Source organism: Arvicola amphibius, chromosome 7 (assembly GCF_903992535.2).
Source record: "Arvicola amphibius chromosome 7, mArvAmp1.2, whole genome shotgun sequence".
Classification (NCBI taxonomy): domain Eukaryota; kingdom Metazoa; phylum Chordata; class Mammalia; order Rodentia; family Cricetidae; genus Arvicola; species Arvicola amphibius.
In genome coordinates, this window is record NC_052053.1 from 96,897,593 (window position 1) to 96,923,140 (window position 25,548).

General features: G+C 41.6%; 2 protein-coding genes across 5 annotated transcripts in view; one reads left to right on the top strand and one right to left on the bottom strand.

Moving 5' to 3' along the window:
- The window catches only part of Pcnx1 (pecanex 1), a 142,349-nt gene that overhangs the window by 19,541 nt on the left and 97,260 nt on the right, over positions 1 to 25,548 (bottom strand). For all 4 annotated transcript variants that reach the window (XM_038335641.2, XM_038335640.2, XM_038335643.2 and 1 more), the window contains 14 exons: positions 25,259 to 25,412; positions 22,331 to 22,363; positions 19,538 to 19,709; positions 18,895 to 19,005; positions 17,827 to 17,918; positions 15,707 to 15,816; positions 15,064 to 15,169; positions 12,245 to 12,337; positions 9,915 to 10,065; positions 7,954 to 8,095; positions 6,438 to 6,615; positions 5,641 to 5,749; positions 4,754 to 4,883; positions 438 to 496 (listed from right to left, as the gene is read on the bottom strand). In XM_038335641.2, coding sequence (XP_038191569.1) covers positions 438 to 496; positions 4,754 to 4,883; positions 5,641 to 5,749; positions 6,438 to 6,615; positions 7,954 to 8,095; positions 9,915 to 10,065; positions 12,245 to 12,337; positions 15,064 to 15,169; positions 15,707 to 15,816; positions 17,827 to 17,918; positions 18,895 to 19,005; positions 19,538 to 19,709; positions 22,331 to 22,363; positions 25,259 to 25,412 — 1,640 coding nt within the window. The remainder of the gene's footprint in view (positions 1 to 437; positions 497 to 4,753; positions 4,884 to 5,640; positions 5,750 to 6,437; positions 6,616 to 7,953; positions 8,096 to 9,914; positions 10,066 to 12,244; positions 12,338 to 15,063; positions 15,170 to 15,706; positions 15,817 to 17,826; positions 17,919 to 18,894; positions 19,006 to 19,537; positions 19,710 to 22,330; positions 22,364 to 25,258; positions 25,413 to 25,548) is intronic.
- On the top strand, positions 3,280 to 4,201 carry LOC119818349 (charged multivesicular body protein 3-like). The gene has a single exon (XM_038335645.1). It carries the CDS (start codon positions 3,365 to 3,367, stop codon positions 4,037 to 4,039), a length of 675 nt encoding a protein of 224 aa, XP_038191573.1. The 5' UTR covers positions 3,280 to 3,364; the 3' UTR covers positions 4,040 to 4,201.

A 25,548-nucleotide genomic window follows, 5' to 3' on the forward strand; every position in this document is an offset into this window, starting at 1 on the left:
GACTATCTTTGAATGGCATATTTAAAATTTTTGTTGCCATTCGTAAGATACACTTTATCAAGAAACAGTATATACACTGGAAATGCTCTAGTTCATATATACTACGCTTTGCTAAGGTAAAAAGGAAAAAAAAGAAGGATATCTGGTTTTCAAGAAATTAATATTGTAATCTAAGCCTTCAGGAGGCTGAGGCAGGAGGACAGTGAATTAAAGACCAGTCTGTACTACACTGAAAGTTTGAAGTCAGGCTGGGCTACATAGAGATCCTGTGTCAAACAGAACAACTTTTAGAGGGTGTATAGTAAGCAGGGAGTGAAGCTATGAACGCTGAGAGGCTGAGAGTATGTTTGAGTGTGTGTGCACACATGGATACGTGTACAGGAACGAACACACAAAGCAAATCCTCTGACTTGCCTCGTTACAGACAGGACTATTACCTGGATTTCTATCAAGCTGAGAAGCCAATCTGGTATTTGAATGGTCCACACGTTTTGTGCTGAAGAAAACAAAATAAAACATTTTTAGTATTTTATACTTTAAAAAAAAAAAAGCAAAAGAAAAACTACAAGACACAGGTAAATTCCACTTCTGTAGGAAAAGCTCTGTCTAGATAATAACCAACTTGACAGCACAGACTTACAGTTAAAACTTTCATTTTCTTCCTTTAATCTTCACAACACATAAACGCAACAGCTTCCCCCCGTTCATGTTTCATTAGAGTCTAAAAAGACATCTACGAATGTACTGCCAACAGAAATGACCAGAAGAAAAGAACACAGACTGCATACAGCTCTCCCAAGTGCGCCTCTACGGAAGTGTCTTCTCAGGGGAATGCACACCTAGAAATGGCCCACAGAAGGTCAACTTCCCCAGTGGAGTCAGCAGACCAAAGTCTCTCCATTTTCAGATCAGAACTGTCTTAACACTGAACTGCGCTCGCTGTTTCTCATCACGTGACACTGGCACTGGCAGTGTAGAGGAGCATGGCCTTCCAAGGTGGTACCTGAGCATGAAGCAAGGCAGGGCCCACACAGTACTCAGCCTTCACTGCCACACATGTAAAGTCAGTTAACTCATCTGTCTAGAAACGTCCCAACGAAAGCAGCAAAGCTCAAAGTCTTAACTCTCAACTCCTTGGTACAGGCCACATAACTATCCTATTGCAAGACGAGACAATGCAGCAAGCGTTCCACCAGACCCGAAATGCTGCACTGTCTGGAGGGACTACTACCGCTCAACTGGTGACTTTCCCCGTGAGGACCAGTTCCTTCAAGACGGGGAGCAAAGTGTAAGACTACTCAGACGTGCTGCCTTACAGGCATTCCGCAGCACAGACAAGGCAAGCCCATTACTTTAAGGGAAATGCGGAGGCAGTTCAAAAACAAAAATTAGTTTTGGAAAACTTGCATCCCAGCCACGAGTGTGACAACTTCCTAGTGCAATGCACTTCATGACTCTTGTGAGATTGGTGACACTGTGGGTACATTTTAAAGGACTTGGAGAGCTAGTTCAAATTACTCCACCATGCCGTTTTCAAATGATCAATAAATGCTAGAAATTATGTTCAAGCAAAAATCTCATTCAAACAGAGTGAATGCGTCAGTCCAGACAAGACACACTTCTAAACGCTCCGAGAGTCAATTTAGAGTCTACCCTGCAACTATCTTTAAGAAATCATTATTTTCCAGCAGTGGTGGCACTCCGGAGGCAGAGGCAGGTGAATCTCTGGATTCGAGGCTAGCCTGGTCTACAGAGTGGGTTCTAGGAGAGCCAGGGCTACACTCAGAAACCCTATTTTGAAAAACAAAATAAAAAACAAACAACCCCCCCAAACAAAAGTAAATGAAAAACCACATTGCCATTTACTTGTTGAGTTTTGGTGAAAAATCAAAGAAAGACACCTACAACTGTCTTAAAATACTTCTTTCTTGGGATTAGAGAGATGGCATAGTGGTTAAGAGCATGGGCTGCTCTTGTAGAGAACCTGGGTTGGGTCCCCAGTACCCACATGGTGGCTCACAACCATCCCTAATTCCAGATGCAGGGGATCCTGTACCCTCTTCTTAGTTTCTTGGGCACTAGTCAATATGCAGTGCACCTGCATACACGCAGACAAAACACTCAGAACATTTTTAAAAAGTCTTTTTCAACTGTGCCTCTGTGAGGACAAATTTTCTTTCTTCATTTCAATCAAAATGACATACTGCAAGAGAGTGGATGTAAAAGTGTGGGCATAACCTGCTTTTTAGCAAGTAAGACATTAAAGGTTTGCCAAACTGGAAACATTGCAATCTTATTAAAATTTTGGTAGGTGGAAAATACTCTTAGTTTAAAATGATATTATGTTAATATGGGATATGCTTTTTTAAAAAAAAAGACAGGGTCTTGTCAGGTGGGCCAAGCAGGCTTCACATTTGTAATCCTCATACTTCAGTCTCTGAGTTCTGGAATTATGGACATAGTGGCTATTTTCTATTTTAAATAAATAAACACTTAAATTTTAAAAGAGGTTCTTTGAAAATATTATAAATATTATAAAATATTATAAATATTATAAAACTTCTATTTAAATATGATATCTTGAATATTTTTATGGGTACCAAAATATTGATAAAATTGTTAAGAATTGATATCACAGAATATAACTTCTGGCTAGAACTTGGCCTAGAATAGGATATAGAAAGTAATGAAAATTCACCAAAATGATAAACACCAACTGTAGTGTTAGGAGAGGGCCAGAGCAGAAATCTCAAGCGTACAAGCTGGCTCGCTGTGCCAATCCTGAGACTATCTTCCCGAGTAAAAATGCCACTGCATGGCAGTGCAGAGAGAGGCATCATGGAATGGTGAGAACTACACACCCAAACATGCTGTGTCTAGACCAACATGTTAATACATGCCCAAATGTTCTTGTTCCCTTACTGAGAATGCCTCTTTCAGCAACTTTCCTTAAATAAGAGCAGATGTGGACAGACTCTGGGCAAGGACTATCCTAAGCAGCAGATTAAACAGTCTAATGAGCAAAGTCTGCACGGGAAACTGTTAGAACGAAGTTATCAGAAACTTTTCTTCCTGAAGAGGCAAAGGAATCTATAATGGTGAGCTCTAGAAACATATTCCTAAGAGATTTCTAACTATGTTATAGCTCACCACAGCCGGTACAATGGTGTAATGCTGTAGAACACACGTCACAGTGTTACTGACAGGGAGTAATTCCAATATGTCATTGAAGAAAACTATACTTTTAAGAATCACATAAAAAGATGAGAAAAGCTTCCTCGCGGCCCCGCCCAGGCGGCTGCCCGTGACCTGCCTGGGTGCAGGGAACGGGAAGTCGGAAGGGGTAAGAAGAGTCCAGTTCGTCATGGGGCTGTTTGGAAAAACCCAGGAGAGGCCTCCCAAAGAGCTGGTCAATGAATGGTCATTGAAGATCAGAAAGGAAATGAGAGTTGTTGACAGGCAAATAAGAGATATCCAAAGAGAAGAAGAGAAAGTAAAAAGGTCTGTGAAAGATGCAGCCAAGAAGGGCCAGAAGGATGTCTGTATGGTTCTGGCCAAGGAGATGATCAGGTCAAGGAAGGCTGTGAGCAAGCTCTATGCATCCAAAGCACACATGAACTCTGTGCTCATGGGAATGAAGAACCAGCTTGCGGTCCTAAGAGTAGCTGGTTCCCTGCAGAGGAGCACAGAAGTGATGAAGGCTATGCAGAGTCTTGTGAAGATCCCAGAAATCCAGGCCACCATGCGGGAGCTGTCCAAGGAGATGATGAAGGCTGGAATCATAGAGGAGATGTTAGAGGATACATTCGAAAGCATGGATGATCAGGAAGAAATGGAAGAAGCAGCAGAAATGGAGATTGACAGAATCCTCTTTGAAATCACAGCAGGAGCCTTGGGCAAGGCACCCAGTAAAGTAACTGACGCCCTTCCTGAGCCTGAACCTTCAGGAGCGATAGCTGCCTCAGAAGAGGGAGATGATGAGGAGGATGAAGAGAACCTGGAGGCCATGCAGTCCCGGCTGGCCACACTCCGAAGCTAGGGCCACCCAGTTGGGGCCTCAACTTTCTGGTGCCCTCTTCTAGGTGTGGGCACAGCCTCCGAGGAATCACTGTTTCCTGTATCTCTTGCACTACACCTCTGCTGTGAAGCATTGCATTTTGGAAAGGGTTCTGTGCTAGTATATCTTCACTGTTGGCAGAGGCTTTAAATTGTTTTTATGAAAGTGGTGTAATCAAATGCATCATTTTCAAGAGCATAAATAGTAGAAGTATCTTCCTTGGGGGAGGGCAAAGAAACCCATTTTCTCATGAAGCAATTCTGAGAGGAGTCGATTGAATGTTGACAACTCTCCACTGGTGTGTGTGTGTAAAATACTACTTAAGTGGATGTCAATAAACTTCTGCTTTGGAAAAAAAAAAAAAAAAAAAAAAAAAAAGATGAGAAAATAAAGATCAATTCCCTCAATACTATATAATCTTCAAATTTTAAAAATAATTGTATTGGGCAGTGGTGACATACACCTGTAACCCAGAACTTGGGAGGCAGAGGCCAGCCTGGTCTATAGAATGAGTTCCAGGACAGCTAGGGCTATGCAGAGAGACCCTGTTTTGAAAAACAAAACCAAAGACAAACCAACCAAACAAAAAAATTGTAAAGTTTTAGCAAAAAAGTATTTTATCACCACGAATTATAATCAAAACCTATTTTTCCTAACAATGAGTCCTCCCTGTAGGCTCTGTGTCCATTTACTCACTTGTAGTCTCGCTCCCAGAACTTCACAGGCCTAACATAGGAGGTGATGAAGATGGCGCTACCGAGGAAGGGGTTTAGCGGCGTGGAGAAGAAGGCCGACACCACTGCCTGAACAAACAGCATAGCCGAGTCTATTGGGAAACGGTCAAGGAACAAACACAGCACACAGAAAAAGAAAGAGGGAAAAGCCCGCATGCCAATCCTGGGATCAAACACCCAAGTCTAACTTTATGAAGGTCAAAACCAGAATTTGGGGCCAAATGGGATGACTGTGCTTGCTGCCAGGCCTCAGCATGCATGCTGGGAGAAGAGAGCCGACTCTCAAAGGTGCCTTTTGACCTCTACATGCGACACACACACACACACACACACACACATGCATGCACACACACACACACGCATACACACACACACGCACACGCACGCAAATAAATAAATACATGTAATGAATATTTTTTTGAAAACTGCAAACCTTGAGAGGCTGCATTCAGACACAGCCTGAGTTATTAGTCATCAGTTAAGAATTCTAAAGTGCTTTTGAGGCAGGAGGATGGAAATTTCACCCAGAAATTTAATTACGATTGCTATGAAAAATGTTCTGTTCGTTTATTCTAAGTGCATTAAAAGTTCCTAGGCTTTAATGACATTCATAGCTCACATTTTAAATACAAAATTTTAAAATGGCATTACTTATTACAAATCCTTAATCTTTCCTCATGTTTGGCAGATCTGTGGGTTGCACAACCTAAACCAGGACAGGCGGTTCTCCGCAGCCTGTGAGGTTTGTGGCGTGTCACCATCCCTGGCATGCGTGCTGGGAGACGGACTGCACACTTGCGCTCATCAAGGATATGACTGGCCATTCTCACACACTGCAGTGAAGGATACGGGGCACCGCAAAGGGCTGGGCGAAAGCATGGAATGCAGAGCCCCACGTGATCTGCCAGGGTGCGACATAGGTGTAGACGAACTGCAGTTTATAGAGGAGCTCCCAAAGCTGCGGGAAGAAAGGCAAAGCCGTCAGGGAAATATTAGGCAGGCACTTCAACCAGAAAACAAAAGGCCTATAAGATGTGTCTTCTTCCTATCATGGAAATGACCTGAAATTGTTTTCCAATAGCATAATAAGACAAGATTTATCAACTGTCAAAACACTGGCATTATTTTAATATAAACATGATTTCTTTTTAATGTAAAGACACAGACTTATGGACTGGTGTTTGAGAGTTATCTGCCCTCTTCTGGCCAGTCATGGTATTGTTACTATTGTAAGCAAATGAGGGCAGAGGCAACAAAACCGCTGTCCTCCGGCAGAAACACCAGGTGTCCCTAATACGTGCATGTATTTTATTCCAGGACACAATACCCTTGAACTGGAGTAAATATGTTCCAAATGTAATGTCACAAGGAGCCAAGAAACAATCTCTCTAACACAGTAGCCACTGTTTATTGAACAGCAATCTTCTGAACCCCAACTGCTACAGGTGGAGACAGACCACATGTAAGTCCCATTTGACTCTGCTTCTTAACCACACTGATAAGCACTGCTTCCTGGCTATTTTGCTGATGACTGAAGAGTTCTAGTACTTAAGAGCCAGCGGGGTCAACTGACACAGCAGCACAGACCTCAGCAAGCATTCACTCAGCGAGCGTCTCTGCAGACAGGCGCTCCTGGTGAAGGGTACCTTGCTGAACAGGATGGACATAAAGAAGAGGTCCAGCAGCATTGTCTCTGAGAAGGCTTCATAGTCAAACTTGAAAAAGAGCACAGTAAAGATGACCGTGATGTACTGGTATGTGGGGCTGCTGAAGGAGGACCGCAGCAGCTTCAGGCCAGCGATGGTGATCATCAAAGCTCCCAACCTGTCACGGACAGAGAGGCGCGGTCGGTCAGCTTGCGGCTGAAAACACCCAGCTTCCTCCAACCCTGAAGTCACTACGTACTCACTAAGCTTATGATACAGAATGAATTAGAACCTCTGGTATTGATTTATAAGAGCCAGCACATAGGAGATCACTAGTTCAGCGTCAACTCTTTAGTCCAGATAGGTAGGTAGGTAGAAGATAGATAGATAGATAGATAGATAGATAGATAGATAGATAGATGATAGATAGATAGATGATAGACAGATAGATAGATAGATAGATAGATGATAGATAGATGATAGATAGATGATAGATAGATAGATAGATAGATAGATAGATAGATAGATAGATAGATGATAGATAGATAGATGATAGACAGATAGATAGATAGATAGATAGATGATAGATAGATAGATAGATAGATGATAGATAGATAGATGATAGGTAGATAGATGATAGATAGATAGATAGATAGATAGATGATAGATAGATAGATAGATAGATAGAGAGATAGATGCCAATGACTTCCATGGCATTTATTCCATGATAAGCATATCACATCCTGAAAGGCATTAACATAGTATTCTTTTTATTAGTATTCTTTTTTTATACTATGATCTTTATTCTTTACATAAATAAGCATGTTTAAAAATAAAAAGCTATAGTTCTGAAACCTAGTTCTCTAGTTTTTTTTTTAACTTCTATCACTTTAACAATACATGAAAAACATGTACTAGTGCGCCATACCATGGAGCTAAACCAGTGAGTATGAGTACAGGATAATCATGTAGACAAACGACCACCTACATGGTCTCATTTATACAGTACACAACAACCACCTCCCAAACCTGCCATCTAATAGTAAAAACTAGCTTTATTTTTAATTTTTTAAATTACATTTTCTCATTATTTTGCATAAGTGTGTGCGTGTGTGCATGCGCACTTGACACAGCTTGTGGGAGGGCAGAAGACAGCTTGCTGGAGCTGGTTCTCTTCCTCCACTATGTGGGTCCAGGGACTGGACTCAGTTCATAAAGCTTGGCAACAGCACCTTCCCGCTGAGCCATCCAGCCAGCCCCCAAACTAACTTTACTTATCAAGTGTCCTCTTCTAAAAATACTGACTGACAGTAAGAAGTTAAGAGCAGTAAAAACAGTGATGTTCAAAAAAGCAAAGACAAAAAATTTTCACCTGAGCCTTTTATCCGTCGATGCTGTGTGCCAGAGACACAGTGTTTAATGGTCTTGACCAAGGACTCAAGGCTGCTTTACCAAGTGTAAGGCATTGCTTATTACTGCTCGAATCTAATGACAGAGATCAGAGGACTATACTTACTCTGCATCCAGTTTCTTTGGGCTGGCAATCGTCTCTGCACTGCTGCTAAGCTCATTGAGGACAATCAATGGATAGATGACATTCTTCTCCACGAAAAGCAGCCACACGTGGAGCTTTTCAAACCACATCATAGTGGCTGCACCTGATGAGGCAACAAGTCCAGAGATCACAATTTACACAATCATCAAAGCAGCTGGGCGTGCGGTAAGAAGCATGAACTTAACTCAGGTTTAGTCCCATTCTATCAGCACAAAAACGTAAGAAACTTGTACTTCGACAGTCAACGTCTCAGTGCTCTGAAATGCCCCACGCCCCAGGCCCCCAACACACAAATTTCCAACCTAGACACAACGCACACTTAAGTAAGTTTACTTTTATAAGCTGTTTGTGTGGAGCTGCGGGTCAGGCCAAGGGAGTCAAACGCTCACCACAGACTGCATCTCCAGCGAAACCTCCCACTTTAACTATGATTTCTCTCATTTTCTCTATTTGTATATAAAAAAAGTTATTAAAGATTCTTGGGCTGTGTCTCACCTCTAAATAAATAAGATCTTTGAAGTATCTGGTTTTAAAATGCTAAGGTATATACTATATACACATATATGATTTAGATTCATCCAGTTTATTAAAGTCATTCTCATCACCAGCAGCATATGAAGATTAACTTAGCACCACTCTCTGGCTTTCTGAAAACAGTACGGCAGGCAGTTAGGAAGTCTTTACTTCGAATATCAGTACAAGGAAAAATAACTTTACTACAATTTAGTACTTTCACTAAGTCAAAATTTTTATGGTGATCCAAAATCTGAAAAAAATTTAGACTTATTGAAGAAATGCACAACCAGTAAAACTATTGATTTTAAAAGCAAACTAGATCTATTTGATACTATTTATTTATAACAGTGATAGAAATAGTTCATCATAAAAAAACGAAAGCCTTTCACTCTGTGCTACTTTCCTGACGCCAAGAGCGGGCTAATTCCAACTCTTAAAGTTTCATGTAACCTTCCCTTATTAAAAGGACACATATTGGGCTGGAGAGATGGCTCAGCAGTTAAGAGCACTGGCTGCTCTTTCAGAGGTTGAGTTCAAATCTCAGCACCCACATGGTGGCTCACAGCCATATGCAGTGGGATCTGATGCCCTCTGCTGGCTGCAGGTGTACATGCAGAGCACTGGCACATTTAAAGACAAAAGGCACATAACTCGCAAAGGCTCTCCACAGCACCCTGCCCATCAGTATTCGGCTGTCTCTCCAGGGTCTGAGGGTGGTCAGCACCGAGGCACCGTGCTGCTTCACTAAGAGGCCCATCGTGAGGCCCAAAAGTCAACTTTGTTATACAGTTTCAAAGGTTTTGGTATTCTTCAAAAATATCAACTAATCCTTAAACGCCTGGGTGAGTCCCCTTCTTGACAGCATTCACTGGGCTGACTTAGTCACTATGCACAGGCCCGCAGCACACAGGGCTGATGCACAAGGACAGTTTACAGTGGCAAGGGAGAAGCTGCTAAACGGACAGGCCTTCTATCTCTTTTTGAGTCATTTTATACCTTATCCCAAAAACGAGCAGCCACCGCAGAAAGGCTGCTATTGCTGTTAAGGAGGACAGAGTCTCTAGTGGAATAATGGACAAAGGCCTTCTTCCTTCCAAAGCTTAAGTTAAAGCCTTTCAAATAGAGGGCTGGAGGCAGGGAGAGGTGGGCTGTCTGTATTTACATCAGGGACTGCTAGAGAGAGAGGGCACGCGGAAGACACATCAGCGACAGGGCTGAGAACAGTTAGAGCGCCACGTCTACGCTGAGAAGGGGGTCTCGGGGCACAGTCACTGCTCTTTCAGCTGAAGACGGTGCCCTACAGGAGACGACGGCTCACTGAAGTGTGACTTGATGGCGCCTGTCTAATTCACCTACGGGCACGGTGAGGTGAGCCACCAGACCAAGGGTGTTGACGAACTACTTACTTCGAACTTCATACTGATTGTGCTCGGCTGTCTTCAGCAGAGGGCGGGAGAAGCAGTGCCACGGCAGCTGTTTCCTTACTTGGGGCAACACGTAATGGGTGACAAAGCCCACAAAGCCGACCAGTGCATAGAGCACATACTTGAGAGCAGGCTGGAAGAAAGAAAGCTTCAGGGAGTTAGGAGCCCCCGCCAGGCTCCCCTCAAACTCCTCGGTTCGTTGGTTCCATTTTTTTCATTCGATATTGGAGAACAGCTCTCAGAATCTAAACTACAGCCTAACGTTTCTGTACCTGTAGTTCTCTGTCCCAATGACCCACTGAATGTCGGCTCACTCTTTAATACACATCTCAAATATGGTAATTATTTTGGTGTCTGACACTAGAGTCAATGAAAGAGACTAGAAGTGCTGCTTCCTGCTTCAAGAAGGTTCTGTGTGACTATCTGAGCAAGGGATTCAACTGTCGAACTAGGAGAGAAAAGGACATAAGTCCGAGAGAGGAACAGAACGAACAGAACGAAAGGGCTTTATCTTCTGTCTCTGCATGCTGTGCTGTCAGAGGCAGGTGCCCCGCACAGCTAGATTCACAGGAGGAATTAACAGTTTTTTTTCTAATATTAAAACCAAGTCATATATATTTAGAAACCCTGAGGCCCCCTAAACATGAAGGAGTGTCCAGCTGCACTTTGAGGGAGTTCAGGAATTTGTAGTTCAAATGGAGAGAAGAAAACCAAACCTATTTAACAATATTAAATAACAGCCCAGGAGGAATAACAGCGACTGACCCTCCCATAGGAAAGCACTGATAGTGCCCAGTGGTCTGTATCAGGTAAGATCTACAGAAATAAGCCTGTGCCTGGAGGATGGGGAACCAAGGAAGGGGCGGTGCCTGCCCTGCTCATGGTTCCCATGAACCTAGGGAAAGTGCAGAGGAGATCCTTGAGATCTGCAGACAGCCTTTCAAGTATACACGGGAATGGGAACCACACAGGAAGCTATGAGGAATCGTAGGAGGGCATCGAGCAAGAAAGTATACTATCACGTGGTTGGAAAAGTGCCACCCTCACAAGCCCGGGAAATGTCAAGGTACACACACACCAAGCAGAGGCCTAAAGGCTGCCTACACTTAGTGATAGGAAATACAGGTCTAGCAAAAGCTGGCCCTGCTCCACCTCAGAAACCTTTAACAAAAGCAAGCCCCTAGGGGATCAAACTGCTGACAAGTACTTAACGGTATCTAGGGACAATAGATACCTTTGGAAACACAAAATTTATCACCCAACAAGGTAAAATTTACACTGTTAGCATCAACTCAGAAATTCCCATATGGCTCTCTGAATGCATTTGAGACCTGCTCCAGAGAGAATGTGCTGGGACCAATGTCAGGTACTGTAAGCCTGGTAGAACTCATGTCTGGGGATGTGTAGGCTCATGCAGGGAATGTATTTCTGATGGTTAACGACACTGAAACAGCAGCAAACTGCCTTCTAAATGCCCGTGTTTACACATATAGACAAAAGCAGCTACCAGCCTTAGCTAGGGAAACCTATCCTTACGACGAACAGTGTGAACACAGACTCTGCCCCCAAATGCAGAGAACAAGCCAGAGAGAGATGTGGGCCCAACTCCAAACCAGTAACTTCACAGTTCCGACCCGACCTACAGCTCAGGGAACACTGTGGAAGGAAGAGCTGGAAATAGGAAGGGTGCGGAGACACGATCAGATCAGACCTGAGAGAACTGCACACGGTTCACCTCAGACTACTGCAGTAAGGAAATGAACACTGCATACACGTCACCTCGGATGACTGCAGTAACAGGAAAAGCTCCTAAGCCACTCACAAAGATTTACAGCCCAGGGAGAACACAATAAAATACTTAAACAAAAACTCATATATTCCCAGAGGCACCCGCTGTGTATGCTGGCACTGGGTTCACACAAGTCAGGCCCTCCTAACAGTCAGCTACCCTGCTGAACTGTGGCACCCAACTGTGAACAGAGGGGGCACAGGATTCAGTTGTGTACCCTTGATAAGCCCACCAGGTTCTCCTAATAGTTCCAAACTCAGGTTCTGGTTCAATTACACAGGACACTAAACAAAATCAATACTGAGAAGGGAAAAGAGATTTGGGGGAGGGCTGGGAGAGAGGTGGGGGTGTGACAAGAATACACAGTATATGAATATAAAAATGTGAGGGAACAAAACTTACTACTAAAATCAATCACCCAAAACAAAACAGAAAACAACCGAATGACTCAAGGACTTCAGCGCCACAGCGCCAAACAGCAGTCAGGTCACTTTCTATCAACTCGAACAAGAGGGTTCCTTACCTGCAGTGCTGTGAACACTGTGCTTACATGGATAGCAAAATACAGCACGCCAATAACGACACACACCACCAGGTCGGACTGCAAACGCTCACTCTGTGGGACAGAGGGCAATCATGAAACAATTACACACTTTGTTTTTAAGATAGGGTCTCATGCAAACCAGGCTCCAAGTCACTAGCAGCTGGGCATGACCCTGAATGCCGGAGGCTCCGGACTCCACCTCCCAAATGCCACCAACCTTTTCTTTACATACAATTAAAAAAAAAAAAAAAAACAAAAACAACCCCCCCCCCATTGGTAAAGCTTAAGAAATAATTTCACACTGATACACCTTAGCATTTCTAGGTATTTCTTGTGTAAAATAATTATGTAGAATAAATCTTGTTTCCTTCCTCAAGGTTCTTGTATTTGGGTTTCCTCGGAGCTTAGCACTGTATGTCAGGAAACAAAAACACTAGCCTACTTTTTAATGCTGTAAATGGAGAGTCTTTCAGAAGACTGTCCCTCATGGGTCAGTACACTTTGCTTTTTTATTGACAAAAAAGAGCTGAGCTTCTGAGGCACCAACACTGCATGGGCACTTCCTATTTTCCTTAGGATGGGTTCGTCCAGTGGCTTTCAGGGCTGAGAATCCCTTATTTAAACTTAGGACCAAACGTGTTTTCGATTCTGGCTTCCACTCAGCCTCTAGCACTTGTTGGATTCTGCCAGTTGAGGATCCCTAAACTGAAAACTTTGAAATCAGAAATGTTCTAAAATCCAAGGTGGGTTTTTTTTTTTCCTGAATGATTTGGGAGCATCTCAGGTTTTGAAATTTTAGAAGCATACCCAACTCTGTAGTAAAAAACAGGATCCTCTTGCTATCCCTGGCCACCTACTGATCAGCAGACATATAAGCTGCATTTGACATTCCACTATGCTTACCATGAACACAGAAGCTAAACTCAGAGAACGTGCTTCAATTTCATCTTGAGATAGTTTGTTACTTCTAATTTTCTAGAAAGCTGTGAGTAGTCATATTCACTGAAATAAATGCTATGTCCAATCAATGCCAGGGTAAGTTCAACATTCAGACATAAATCATCTAAAAGGAGGAACTGGGGACATCGTTTTGGTAGTAGAGTGTTTTCCTTGCAAGCAAGACTCTGGGTTCAATCTCCAGCACAACAAAAGCAAAACTATCTAAACTAAAATAGAAAACAGTGTTTTGCCCTTCATAACAGACAGGAACCTCTAGAATTCACTTTTCAAGGGAACAAAGTGACACTGTGGACCACTAAAATGAACTGAGGGAAATATTCTAATAGGTATATGTTAGCAGACTGTTCTTTTTCTTTGACCTGGAAACCGCACCTTAAGTTTCCCATGTATTTATGTGTATAGGTGTCTTGCTTCTATGCATGTCTGTCTACAACACGTGAGCAATGCTTGCAGAAACCAGGTGCTGGGTCTCCTGGAACGGGAGTGGCAGGCAAATGCAAGCTCCCATGAGGGTGGTGAGAACTGAACCCAGCTTCTCAGCAGAGCAACAGTGCTCTCAGCTGCTGAGCCACCTCTCCAGCCCCCAAATGTCTTTCTATAGTGCCCTTGAGAAACGAAGCACAAGACAGAGGTGTTTTTTTTTTTAACCAACAGGAATAATAACAAAATCTAACTTATGTTTAAATAGTTTAAACAGCAGTCTGCCCTTACCCGTAGGCAGTAAGTTCCATGACCCTCACGGACCTAAACTACTAAGAGGACCCCACCCTCCAGCTGTACCGACAACCGCTCGTCTACTAAGCAGCTGATGGGTGCTAGCGGTCTGCACAGCAGACACCTGGACGAGGAGACGCGTCATGTCTGGGTGGAACAGCGCAACTGATCCTGCTACTCAGAGTGGTGTACAAGTTAAAACTTACAGATTCTTTATTTCTGGACTTTTCCAGCTTCTTCTTGTGGCCTGGAGTTGACCACCGGTAAATGAGACCATGGGAAGGGAGCTGAGGATAGAGAGTGACTACCGCCTGTATTCAACTTTCAGACCCTGTGCCCCCGGAGAGGATCAACGGAATGGCTTAATTTTGCTCACATGAAACCTTTTGACATATTCTTCCATACTGTGACCACCTGTGAGAACAGGACCTTTCTTATGCAGGCTAACTATATCCTATCCAAAATGTTTAGGACCAGAAGTATGAGAGACTGTTGATGTTTGCAGGTTTCGGAGTATTTTTTTTTTTGTTGTTGTTGTTGTTGTTTGTTTTTTCGAGACAGGGTTTCCCTGTAGTTTCTAGAGCCTGTCCTGGAACTAGCTCTTGTAGACCAGGCTGGCCTCGAACTCAGAGATCCGCCTGCCTCTGCCTCCCGAGTGCTGGGATTAAAGGCGTGCGCCACCACCGCCCGGCTCGGAGTATTTTTATATATATAATATGACATACTTTGGGGAGATTAGCCACACATAAAGAATAAATAAATCAGATAAATAGATAGATAGATACATACATAAGTAAATGAAGTTTATTTTTTTCTGTGGGCCTAACGGGCAGAAGGTCACAGTAAATAGTACTGTAAGTGAACCCATGATTGATCATATCAGACCAAAAGTGTAATTTTCCATGGTGTGATCATGTCAACATTCCAACAGTTTGAGATTCTGATCCAGATTCTTCTGGAATTTTGGGAAGGAGGATGCTTAACTAGTATGTTAAAATCTGGACTGAATACAATGAGTAATATTTAACAATGCTGTATTTCCTCCAACTACTAAAGACCTTCAAAAGTATTGAGTATTTAACAGTCATCTGCCATAAGTACTAGTATCTAAAAGCGACACTCACAACAGAATTGCTAAGCTTTTCCGGCAGTGGGTCTTTTACTTCGGATAGAGGGTCTTCTGGGTTTTTCTCTTCAGTTTTTGGAAAAATCTTGGATTGCATCAAAGAGCTTTATTTGAAAAAAGTAAGAGAATATATTCAATAGAAAATATACATGAAGCTTGAAACCTAGCAATTTAAACAGCAAAGATGTTTGTGATATAAAATCAAATAACCCAAGACATGGAAATTCTAAAAAGTTCATTTTGGCATATATAAGGATACAATGAAAATACTGTGATTAAAACTTGGGAAGAAAAACATCACAAAACAAACAAACAAAACCTAAAACAAAGCCACACAGAGAAAGCCTGTCTCAAAACAAACAAACAAACAAAAAAAAACCAAAATACAAAAAAAAACCAACAAACAACCACCATGGGACTAGAAAGATGGCTCAACAGTTAAGAGCACATTTTACTCTTGTAGAAGCTACACACACACACACACACACACACGCGCGCGCGCACACACACACGCACACACACGCACACATGCACACACACAGATGCACCACTTGATAGGCACTAGGAAAGGAGCTAGCTTTAGGGATTATAGAAATGCTAGCATACTTAAATGTTCAACAATAATGACTGATCTCACTTACAAGAGTACAGAGGGATCACTGCTTTGTCGGCTGAGATGATAGGACACGGCCACTAACAAACCACAAAAAACAGAAAAAAGCACTGGAATGTGCTGGCCATCCCATGAATCCTGAGGGGAAAAAATGAGGAAGATAAGATGCTCGTAACCTATGACCTAGCACACAATCCTCTTATGTCAATATTTAGAAACAGCAAATTTACAGTTTAAAGTGTTTTAGCTATATATTAATAACTGTACCTTTTTCCAGATGAATTTAGAATTTTTTTCATTTGATAAAGGGTCTCAGGTAGCTAGGCTGGCCTCACATTTGCTATGTAGTTGTAGATAGCTTTGAACTCCTAACCCTGCCTGCCTCTCAAGCACACCACCCCACATTTGTTACTGTTTTCTGGAGACCTGGGATCTAGATACTAGATTTCTTTTGTCTTAAGAAAGTTTCATCCATTAATTTGTCTGCCCGTCTGTCTGTCCATCCGTCCATCTATCTATCCATCTTTCTCTCAGTATTAAAGTTTTATTCATATTAGGAATAATTTCTCATATCTGTTACTATAATTTCTCACATTCTAAATAGTGGTCATTTTATAGATGATATTGAATTTATTTCCCCCTTTACCCTTAACTGTAAATCAACTCTCAGATCTTTAAAAAAAAAAAAACAAACAAAACTAGAACACAAACCCTTCCTATCCACGTGCTTCACAGCTTTAGTCTAGAAAGCACAAAACACATTTTCTTATTTCCTTTCAAACTTTAATTTATTTTAGTTTTCTTCCTTAAAAGGTCAAAGAAACTCTTTTCGTTAAGTCATTGACATAGTCAGGTCGGTACCACATCCAATACAAACCTTTGTTAAGTCTCTGATAGTCTATCAGGTGTGACATCCAATGGAACCTTTCGGATTCTTAGGCCTCTCTGACTGTTCCCAGTGGGTCTCTAACATTGACAAACTATCATCTCTCAGAGGTCAAACTCACTTTTCTCTCGCCAACCCACAGTTGCAGTCTCCAATGACTCAGTCCTGTTGATGACTGTTCTGTCTACCAAGCATGAACAGAAATCTCTTTCTACACAACTACTACTATGTGCCTCTGGACCTCATAAATATGAACAAATAAAGTGTTCACATTAAAAAAAAAATGCCTTGTTCTTAAACTCTAGGACTATCATCTAGTAAGTGCCACTACATAGCCTTAGCTAAGGCTAGACCATTTCTAGCCCTCTTTTCTTCTTCCATATAGTTCCCAAATACACCGATAGGATCGGGCTTCAGTGAAGCACAACCATTCGAGGCTGGGGCCCTGAAGCTCAGCATGGCTTTAGCCCTCATTACTCTGGACTCCACATGCTGTTAACTTGGGATCCACAGCTGACCTACAAGCTCCTCACAGACAGGAAACAACTCGTACAGACAGAGGCCACTTCATAAGACACACAGACAGGATGATGCAGAATGGGAGTCACTTCTCACAGCTCTTTGAACCTTACTATTTTCTCGTTATCTTTCTTTAATTAAAAACAAACCTCAAAACAGACAACAATCCAGATACGTGAGGGGTTATAAACAGTGTTAAAATGGCTCATGGACTGGATGACAGCTCCAGCCATCAGACCAGCAGTGTGCGCCAGCGCTGTTCTACACCGTCACCTGTGCCCTTGGACTCGTTTCTGTCTTGGGTGCTGTGCTGGGGACTAAGCACTGGGCCTTGAGCATACCTGGCAAGCACTCTTCTGCTGAGCTACACATCAACCAAACATTTTCTTATAAATATTTATATTCATAAGTAAATCAAGATGAGAGGTAGTAGTTACATTTTAAACCAGAAATAGACATTTAATTGCATATTCTGCAATACCATGTCTGCCTCTCGTGCAAATGAGTCTAGTTTTAAAAAGTCTTTAAATATAACCTAGGATTATTGTTTGGAAAAGAATTTTCCTTTAATAATGAGTGATTATCAAATTTCTTTAAAATTCAAAGTAAGACAGAGTAAGAGTACAGACGAGCACTGGAAGGCAGGGAAATTAGTGTCTCAAGGGCAGGGCAGGAGGGAACCTGCAGTCAGTTTTAGGCATTCATGTGCACACTCACAGAGCACACCACAGTCTGGAGCTTACCTTTAAAGCTCCATAGCACAGCCCATACAGCAAGGCGACGGCCACAATGCTGCAGAGGAAACTGTACAGCGCTGCTAGCAGGCTGGTGGTGGCTAGACAGTGGAGGAGGAAGGAAATCAAAATTTTACAAATACCTACAGCAAAAAACTCAAATTCACGAAAACTCTATCAAGTAACACAATATTGATCTACTGATGTGACTTTTAAAATCCAGCTACTTAATCTTTTTCATTAGATTTGACACAAGAAACACTTCTATCTCTAATATTTTGTTGAGACAGGGTCTCATTCTTAGTTCGGACTGGCTTGCCACTCCCAGCAATCCTCCTGCCTTACCCTCCCTAAGTGCTCAGATTACAGGTTATCAGGTCCCTCCACAGTAGCCCCTCCTTTTCTGCAGCTTCACTTTCCACAGGTTCTATTACCTGTGAGCATCTATAGGTCAAACACATACCATAGAAAATCCCAGAGAAAGAAAGAGAGGCTACATCCCATAACTTTTACTTGGTTGTAGCATGTGAGTGCAGGTGCATGCACCTGTGTGCACAAATGCATGCTGAGGCTAGAGGAGGGTGCTGGTCTCATCCTCCGCACTACTGCCTAAAGACAGGGTTTCCCACTGGACAGGAAGCTCATACATTTAGTTAGGCTGGCTGGATAAACGGCATGAGTTGTTCTTCATTATCCGTCATTGTTGCTTACTTCACTGTGCCTAATGTATATATTAAACTCTGTCACAGGTATGTAGGTACAGTAAGGGAAAGACAGTCCATATAGGTTCTTGCTATCTGCAGTATCTACAGGTATAGCCACAGCATAGCTTGAAATATATCACCTATGGATGGGAGTGAGGGGCATGGACTATTCTATAAATTTCTTTTTGCAAATTATTTTGTTACTTTCTAACAATAGCAGACCTGACTACTTTTTCTTAACCACAACTAACTGCCTTTCTGCTTCAATTATTAAATAAATACCTTTTCTTTGCTAATCTCAATTCTCAAGTGAGAAGTGGAGCAGTATTTTAACGTTCAGGTTATTACTTCATAGCAACTGCGATTTACTCACCATTCCCACCAAAGATATGGATATCCAATTGTTCACAAAGGTACATTACAAACGTGTTCACCTGAGGCAGGAGACCAATGAAAAATACTATTGGGAAACAGAGTGTAAACACTATGGAAGGAAAGAAAAGTTTATTAAAAAACACTGCATCATTCTCTTGTTCAGTTAAAGCCCACACACAATGAAGTCAAATTTAACATTTCATACTGTGTGTCTTTTAAAAGATAGGATCTAAAATTAATGTCGCTACAGAGCTGCTAGGTTATTAAATTCTTCCACCTTTAAAAAATACCTTTTAAAATCATCTTAAGGGGCTGGGATACATCTCAATGGTAGGGCACTTGCCTGGTAAGCATGAGACCCTATATTCAATTCCAGCATCGGGGGAAAACTCATTTCAACCATTTTTATGTAACATGAACCTAAAATGTATCATCATCATTATCTTTACCCTGCACTATTTTCGAGAAAAGAATTAGAATTACTATCCTTATTCTCCATTAACCTTTCCGTTCTTAGAAGCTCTATAGCTGATTCTCAGACAGGACTACAGTAAGCAAAATAAGCTGGTTTAGCTATTTGTCAGTAAACTGTTTGCAAACAAACTAATGTTAAGGTCAGAGATATCTTTAAGACGACTCACCGATAACCAAATCCCTGGCTGATAGAAGCACCAGTGGATTGGTGAAAGTTATTCCATATAATTTGAACTTGCTTGTAGTTAGGTTTCTACTGCCATAATCCAAGAGCCAAATAAGACCACAACATAAACAGAAGTAAACTGGCCTACTGTAGGCAATGATACGATTATGACCCTGCAAGCAATACATTTTCACTGTCAGTTTAGTTCATTATGAAAGCCAAAACTAACTCCTAAGGTCATTACTAGCTTACGTTCTAATGGTTTGAACCATTTCCATATGAAAGGCAGGTTTCTGATGGTTGCAGAAAAATGTCAAGATAAATACAGAAAGGGGGAGGAATAGAATAAGCCCTGTGATACCATCAGAAATCATAGCTTTTAGTATGAACTCATTAGCTTTAATAGGCATATAAATAGATTCAGAAGTATACACATAATATGAATGTACATGTATAAGTTTTATAAGTTTTACCCACTGAGAGTACCTGGACACAATAAAATTCCAGTAATAAGGTTACTGGCATCCTGATCTTAGTTTACAAATAGTATTTACAAAAAAGAGCCAAAATCTCATAGGAAAGAGAAGATAGTTGGAGCCAGTAGGAGAATATAAATTCAACCTGGATCATGATCACTCCTATTTTGGAAAAGAAAAAAGGCCATTAAAGGATCACAGGGCTATGTCAAAAGGATACAGAACAGTCTGACAGACTTCAAATGGCTAAGTAAAGACAACCTCAGTATCAAAGCAAGTACTGTAACACTATAGTCCACTGTAATACACCCCTAAGTCCACACAAATACACTGATCACACACGTGAATACACACACAGACACAGAGACAGAGAAAGGGCTTGGGTACAGCTCAGTGGTGGTGTAATGACTGTCTCACACGCACAAGGTCCTGGGTTCATTACCAACAGCACAAATAATCAGTCAAGTCAAAAAATAAAACTATCTATTCCTTTTACTGAGAAATAAACTAACATAGAACAGTGGAATTAGAAGATCAATACCTAGCTACTAACCAACAATGTCTGATTCAAACAAGAAACTAGTAGCCATAAAACAAGTTAGCCGAAGTCTGTGAATCACCAAGATATGCATACAGACTCCAAGTCCCAATAAGAGACTCAGAGCCTCAAGGGTGAAGCGATGACATCTCTAGGAAAGCAGAAGCTCGGACCAGGGAGGGTGTTTGCTTCCGTGAGGACACGTGGCAGCTGTAGACACATTCTTAAAGGCAGCACTGCCACTGGCCTCTACTTGGAAGAAGGATCCTCAATGTACATGACATCTCTGGCCTCCGTGAAAGCCTTGTCCAGTCCAAACATTAACACTGCAGATCTGAGGAAAACTCGAGCTACATCACCAGCAGGAGGGAAAATCAGTACCACATGCATCCTTCATGATGGATGCACTGAGGATAGTCCTCCCCCCCCCCCAAAATACAGTAACCTCTAATAAAAAGGAAACATCAAACGTAAATTGGAAGCCAGTCTACAATATAACTGGCCTTGGTCCATAAACAATTTCAATATCATGACTAAGGAACCACTCCAGGTTATAAGAGTTAAGAGACCAGATCAGGAACTCTACTGCTAGCTAAGAGAACAGATCAAACCCGAGAGACATCTATAGACTGGACAAGAGCATCATATTAGGGCTGATGTCCTAACTTTGACAGTCATGTTGAATGAATGTACAAAATGTTCTGAGGAAACACACTGAGGTGCTGGAGGGAAAGAGACATCATGTTTGCAAAGAAAGGGAAGAAAGGAAAGGGGGAGAGAAAACAGTGAGAAAGGAAGGGCTGAGCCATACGTGAGAATTTAACTGAGGAATCTGGGGGACAGGCATCAGCTTTTCTCTATGTCCCTTGACATTGTTCTGCAAGCCAGCACTCACGTCAGAATTCGGCTGCATAGCAATGCATCCAATATCATCACATTTCAAAAGTATTCCTACAGATGATGAACATCATTAATGAAGAGTAAACCATTTCCCTGCCTGATTTACTTTCTACTCTGGCTGCATTAACTATTTTAATATAAGGACAAAATCATTATATTCAGGAATAAGAGCTCTACTAAACACTATTCTTGGAGCTTATTTTTTTAATCTAGTTCATTCATTCAGGATTTCATTCTTTGGCCCACACTGGCCTGGAAATTATGTAGTTCTGGTCACTGTGAACACCCTGTAACCTTCCTTCTTCAGCTCCCTAAGTTCTGGGATAAAAGGTGTGAGGCACAAATCGCAGGTTTGCACTGCTGTACAGAGGACATCCTTTGGTACTTCTACTGCACAAATGGCTTGTTAGACCCATAGCCAGACCAGCAGACATAGGGTAATCAGCAAGGATTGAATTTCCTTACTTAGGACAAAAGTCTTAAATAGCAGTTGAATGCAGTACATCTTTTTGTTCTTGCTCTTAATTGTTCATCAAAGATAAGCTTTTCCTACTTCAAAATTCTATTTTCAATGCTTATTCACTATTTTCAAATCATAGTAAATGCAAATGATCAAGCTTATATGGATTACGTCTGCTTAAGTGTCACTCTCTTGAGACAGGCTGTCAGGAAATGCATTATTATGCTCATGTCAACCAGGACCCAGAGTCGCCGGCACAGTGTCATTTCCTTTCATGCTCATAAACCAACTACACAGTGTGGCCAAACTTAGATGAATCAAAAGATACAAACGTAACTCAACCTGGTACACACAGGAGAAACTACAGGCTATGGCCAGGGGTCAAGGAGCTGTGACTTACAGTCCTTCCAGGAGACTTACATGTCTGGGAGAGGAAGAATCTGGTTGGACACTCTAGAAATGAAGGAGAAAGACATATTATTTACTCAATCTCAGGAATTCCACAAGCCAAGTTAAAACTAACAAAAAAAAACCCCAACAGTTTATTCTCATTTTTAAGCTAAGTCACAAAATGCTGGGCTTCATTATGAGACTGTCATTTGTACATACGAGCATGTTTTAGTAGCAGCCATCCATCCTTTCCTCATCTCTCCCCATCTCACCTGCACCCTTTTCCTTCCATGGTACTGTCCTTTCTGCTTTCATGCCTAATAAATATATAGCTCCATGTGTGTCTTCAGTACCTAACTATGTGTATGTATCCAATTATATGTGTATATCCAACTCTCTTTATATGTGTGTGTAACTATGTATGTGTGCATACACAGATATTTACATCTTTTTTTCTGCATATGAAAGAAAACCTGAAATATTTTGTTTTTCTAAATTTCGTTTATTCCACTTAACATGATGATCTTCAGTTACATCCATTTTAATGAAAATGACATTTATTTGATTTTGAGACATGTCTCTCTATACACTCCTGGCTGTCCTGGAACTATGTAAATCAAACTAGCCTCAAACTCAAAGAGATCTGCCTGCCTTCACCATCAATTCATTCCTTATAGATGAGTAAAAATCCTGTGTGTGTATATATTTCTCCATCTTATTTAAACTCTTAAACCACTTCTTTAATTTTTTGAGATTGTACATTTCTCCCTTCCCTTTCCTCCCTCCAACTCCTGCTATATAACCCTTTTTCACGTTCATGGCCTTTGAAGTTTTTGTTTCCTGCACATATGGATAAACACATATTTCCTTAACCTACTCAGTCTGTTTGTTCCTTGTAAGTATGTTTTCAGGGCTGACCATTTGGCACTGGATAACCAATTAAGGGGCTCTTTCCTGGGGAAGACTATTTCTCCCACTCCCAGCATTCCTTGGTTGCCTGTAATTGTTTTTGTCAAAAGCAACTTTTACAATGCTCTGAAGTGATTTTAGGCAATGTCTTGCAACCAAAAAATCACAAACATTAATTCCAAACATGAAGCACCAGCTCTAGGAACTGGCTCACCAAGATAATAAACACAGTGCACATTGCCTCTCATTTTTACTTATTTTAGCCAAATAATAACTAGCAACGACCCAGCTGAATATTTGAGTTGGCGTACAGCAGGCAGGTCCATCTTTTAGCATGGCTCTTTACTATGGGTAAGCATAGCTACCGTACTCTGCAGACCACTATTCCACTCAGGAGATACACAGGAACTTGTGTTAGCATTTAAGTTCTAGTTCCACTCACAGATTCTAAGTTTACTAAATTGTGATAAAGTTATTATCTGCTTTTGCACAGCAAAATAACCAAGGGCAATCCTGCTGTATCCTATGAAAATGTCCTAATGTCATCATGTAATTCCTCAATCAGAACTTCCCCCAATCCTCGTTCATCTCCAGTGGCACACAACACACTTTCCCAGGACAGTCCATCACCACACTGCACCAGGCAAGTGGAGTCTGATGTGTGCCCTTCTCTGGATTTGAGCCTGGGTAATCTTTTAGTCCTCTCCCTCAGCGCCTTCTGAAACTCTGATTCCTGCCTTCCCTTTTCTGTTTATGACAGTACTGCTCTTAGCCAGCTAGTTCAACCACCACCACCACAACAACAGCAACCTGTCGCCTTTCTCCTTGTTTAACCACACTAACCTGAAAATAGTGGACAAAATTAACAAGACACACTAGCACTAGAGAATGAGTTTTTATGGATTAAGGCAACAAAGGGATAGATAAGATGGCTGAGGGAAAGGCAACAATAAGGAACAGTAATTTTAACATGTACACCAAATTTAATCAGAGACTTGATTACTTGTTATTGAGGAAGGAAGAAAAGAACTTATGATGCTTATCACTGCACAAACAGAAAACGTGAAAGAAAACCAATGACCAGAGGTGATAACATGCTACTTCCAGCTGTGTCTGTCTGTCAGTCAGGACTAAAGCCTGCGAAAGATGCAATGCTTTCCCATCTGAACCCAGACATAGTGTGTGTAGCGGCTCGATGACTAAAGCAGTTAAACCGAGTAGGGCACTCAGGCCTGAGAATTCTCAAAGTCAGCAACTCTCAAAGAATAAAGAAGCAACAATAGAGGACAGTCATCTGAGGACCAAAAGCCACCCAGGCTGTGCAAGGTCACAGGGCAGTGGAGGAGACAGCACTGACAGATGTTAAATGACAGAGAATGTGGCTGGCAATACAGAAAGAGCAATAACCTAGATGGTTTACTTCAGATGTTGGCTATAAACAGACAGAAAAATCAAAAAGACAGTCATCAACAGAACTGAAGCAGCTGTGGCAGCCTGGGGAGCGCTCTGCACACCAGCATCTCTACGGGATGCAGCCTTTGCAGCGTAGACAGCAGAAGGCAAAGCTTTGGCCAGTCATCAGCTGATGTGCTAGATTCTCCACTAATGTCTACAATGACGACACGGATGCTTCTGAGCCACTACTCAGTCACTAACAAAGGGACATCAATATTTTCTTTGATGACCCCTAGAAATAAAAACTATTTCTAATTTTTGACATGATGTTATCTATCAATGACAATTTTAATAAATCCCACCCATAGAACAGAAAGCTCAAAGGTCAGAAAAGAAAGGTTAGTACTGGTAAATTAAACATAAATAAATCTCAAAGATGCAAATTCTTATTTTAATGAGTATTCTCTTTTAATACAAAGAATTCGTTTTTAGTAAATTCAGTGTACACACATTTATTTCTTTAAGTTTACACCCTGCTCTGGTTCCTACATAATCCAATGTAAAACTCCATGGAAAATAACCCTAAAAGTTATCATTCTGCGGTGAGATGGTGAATGGCTTTAGACACAGCACAGAAGGCAGAGACACTGGTACCTTGAGCAGTGAGTACTGGCAGCTAGCTATCACCAGGCAGAACTGGAACACCCAGATGTCTCTGAAGAAGCCTTGGATGAGAAGAATGGATCCCAAAAAAGCCACAAGAATAGCCAGGACGACAGCTAATACATTCTCCAGGATCTCACGGTTTCTGTGGATGGAAACAATAACACAGTGGTCTACCATGAATATAAGCAAATATGCAGACTGAAAATGGGGAAGACATCAACATGAGGCCTGCTGAGGTTTATTTTGAATGCCTGGTTTGGAGAATATTTCAGGTCATA

What these genes read in the sequence shown, in the direction of transcription:
- LOC119818349 (XM_038335645.1), top strand. Translation starts at nt 3,365, where the DNA reads ATGGGGCTGTTTGGAAAAACCCAGGAGAGGCCTCCCAAAGAGCTGGTC.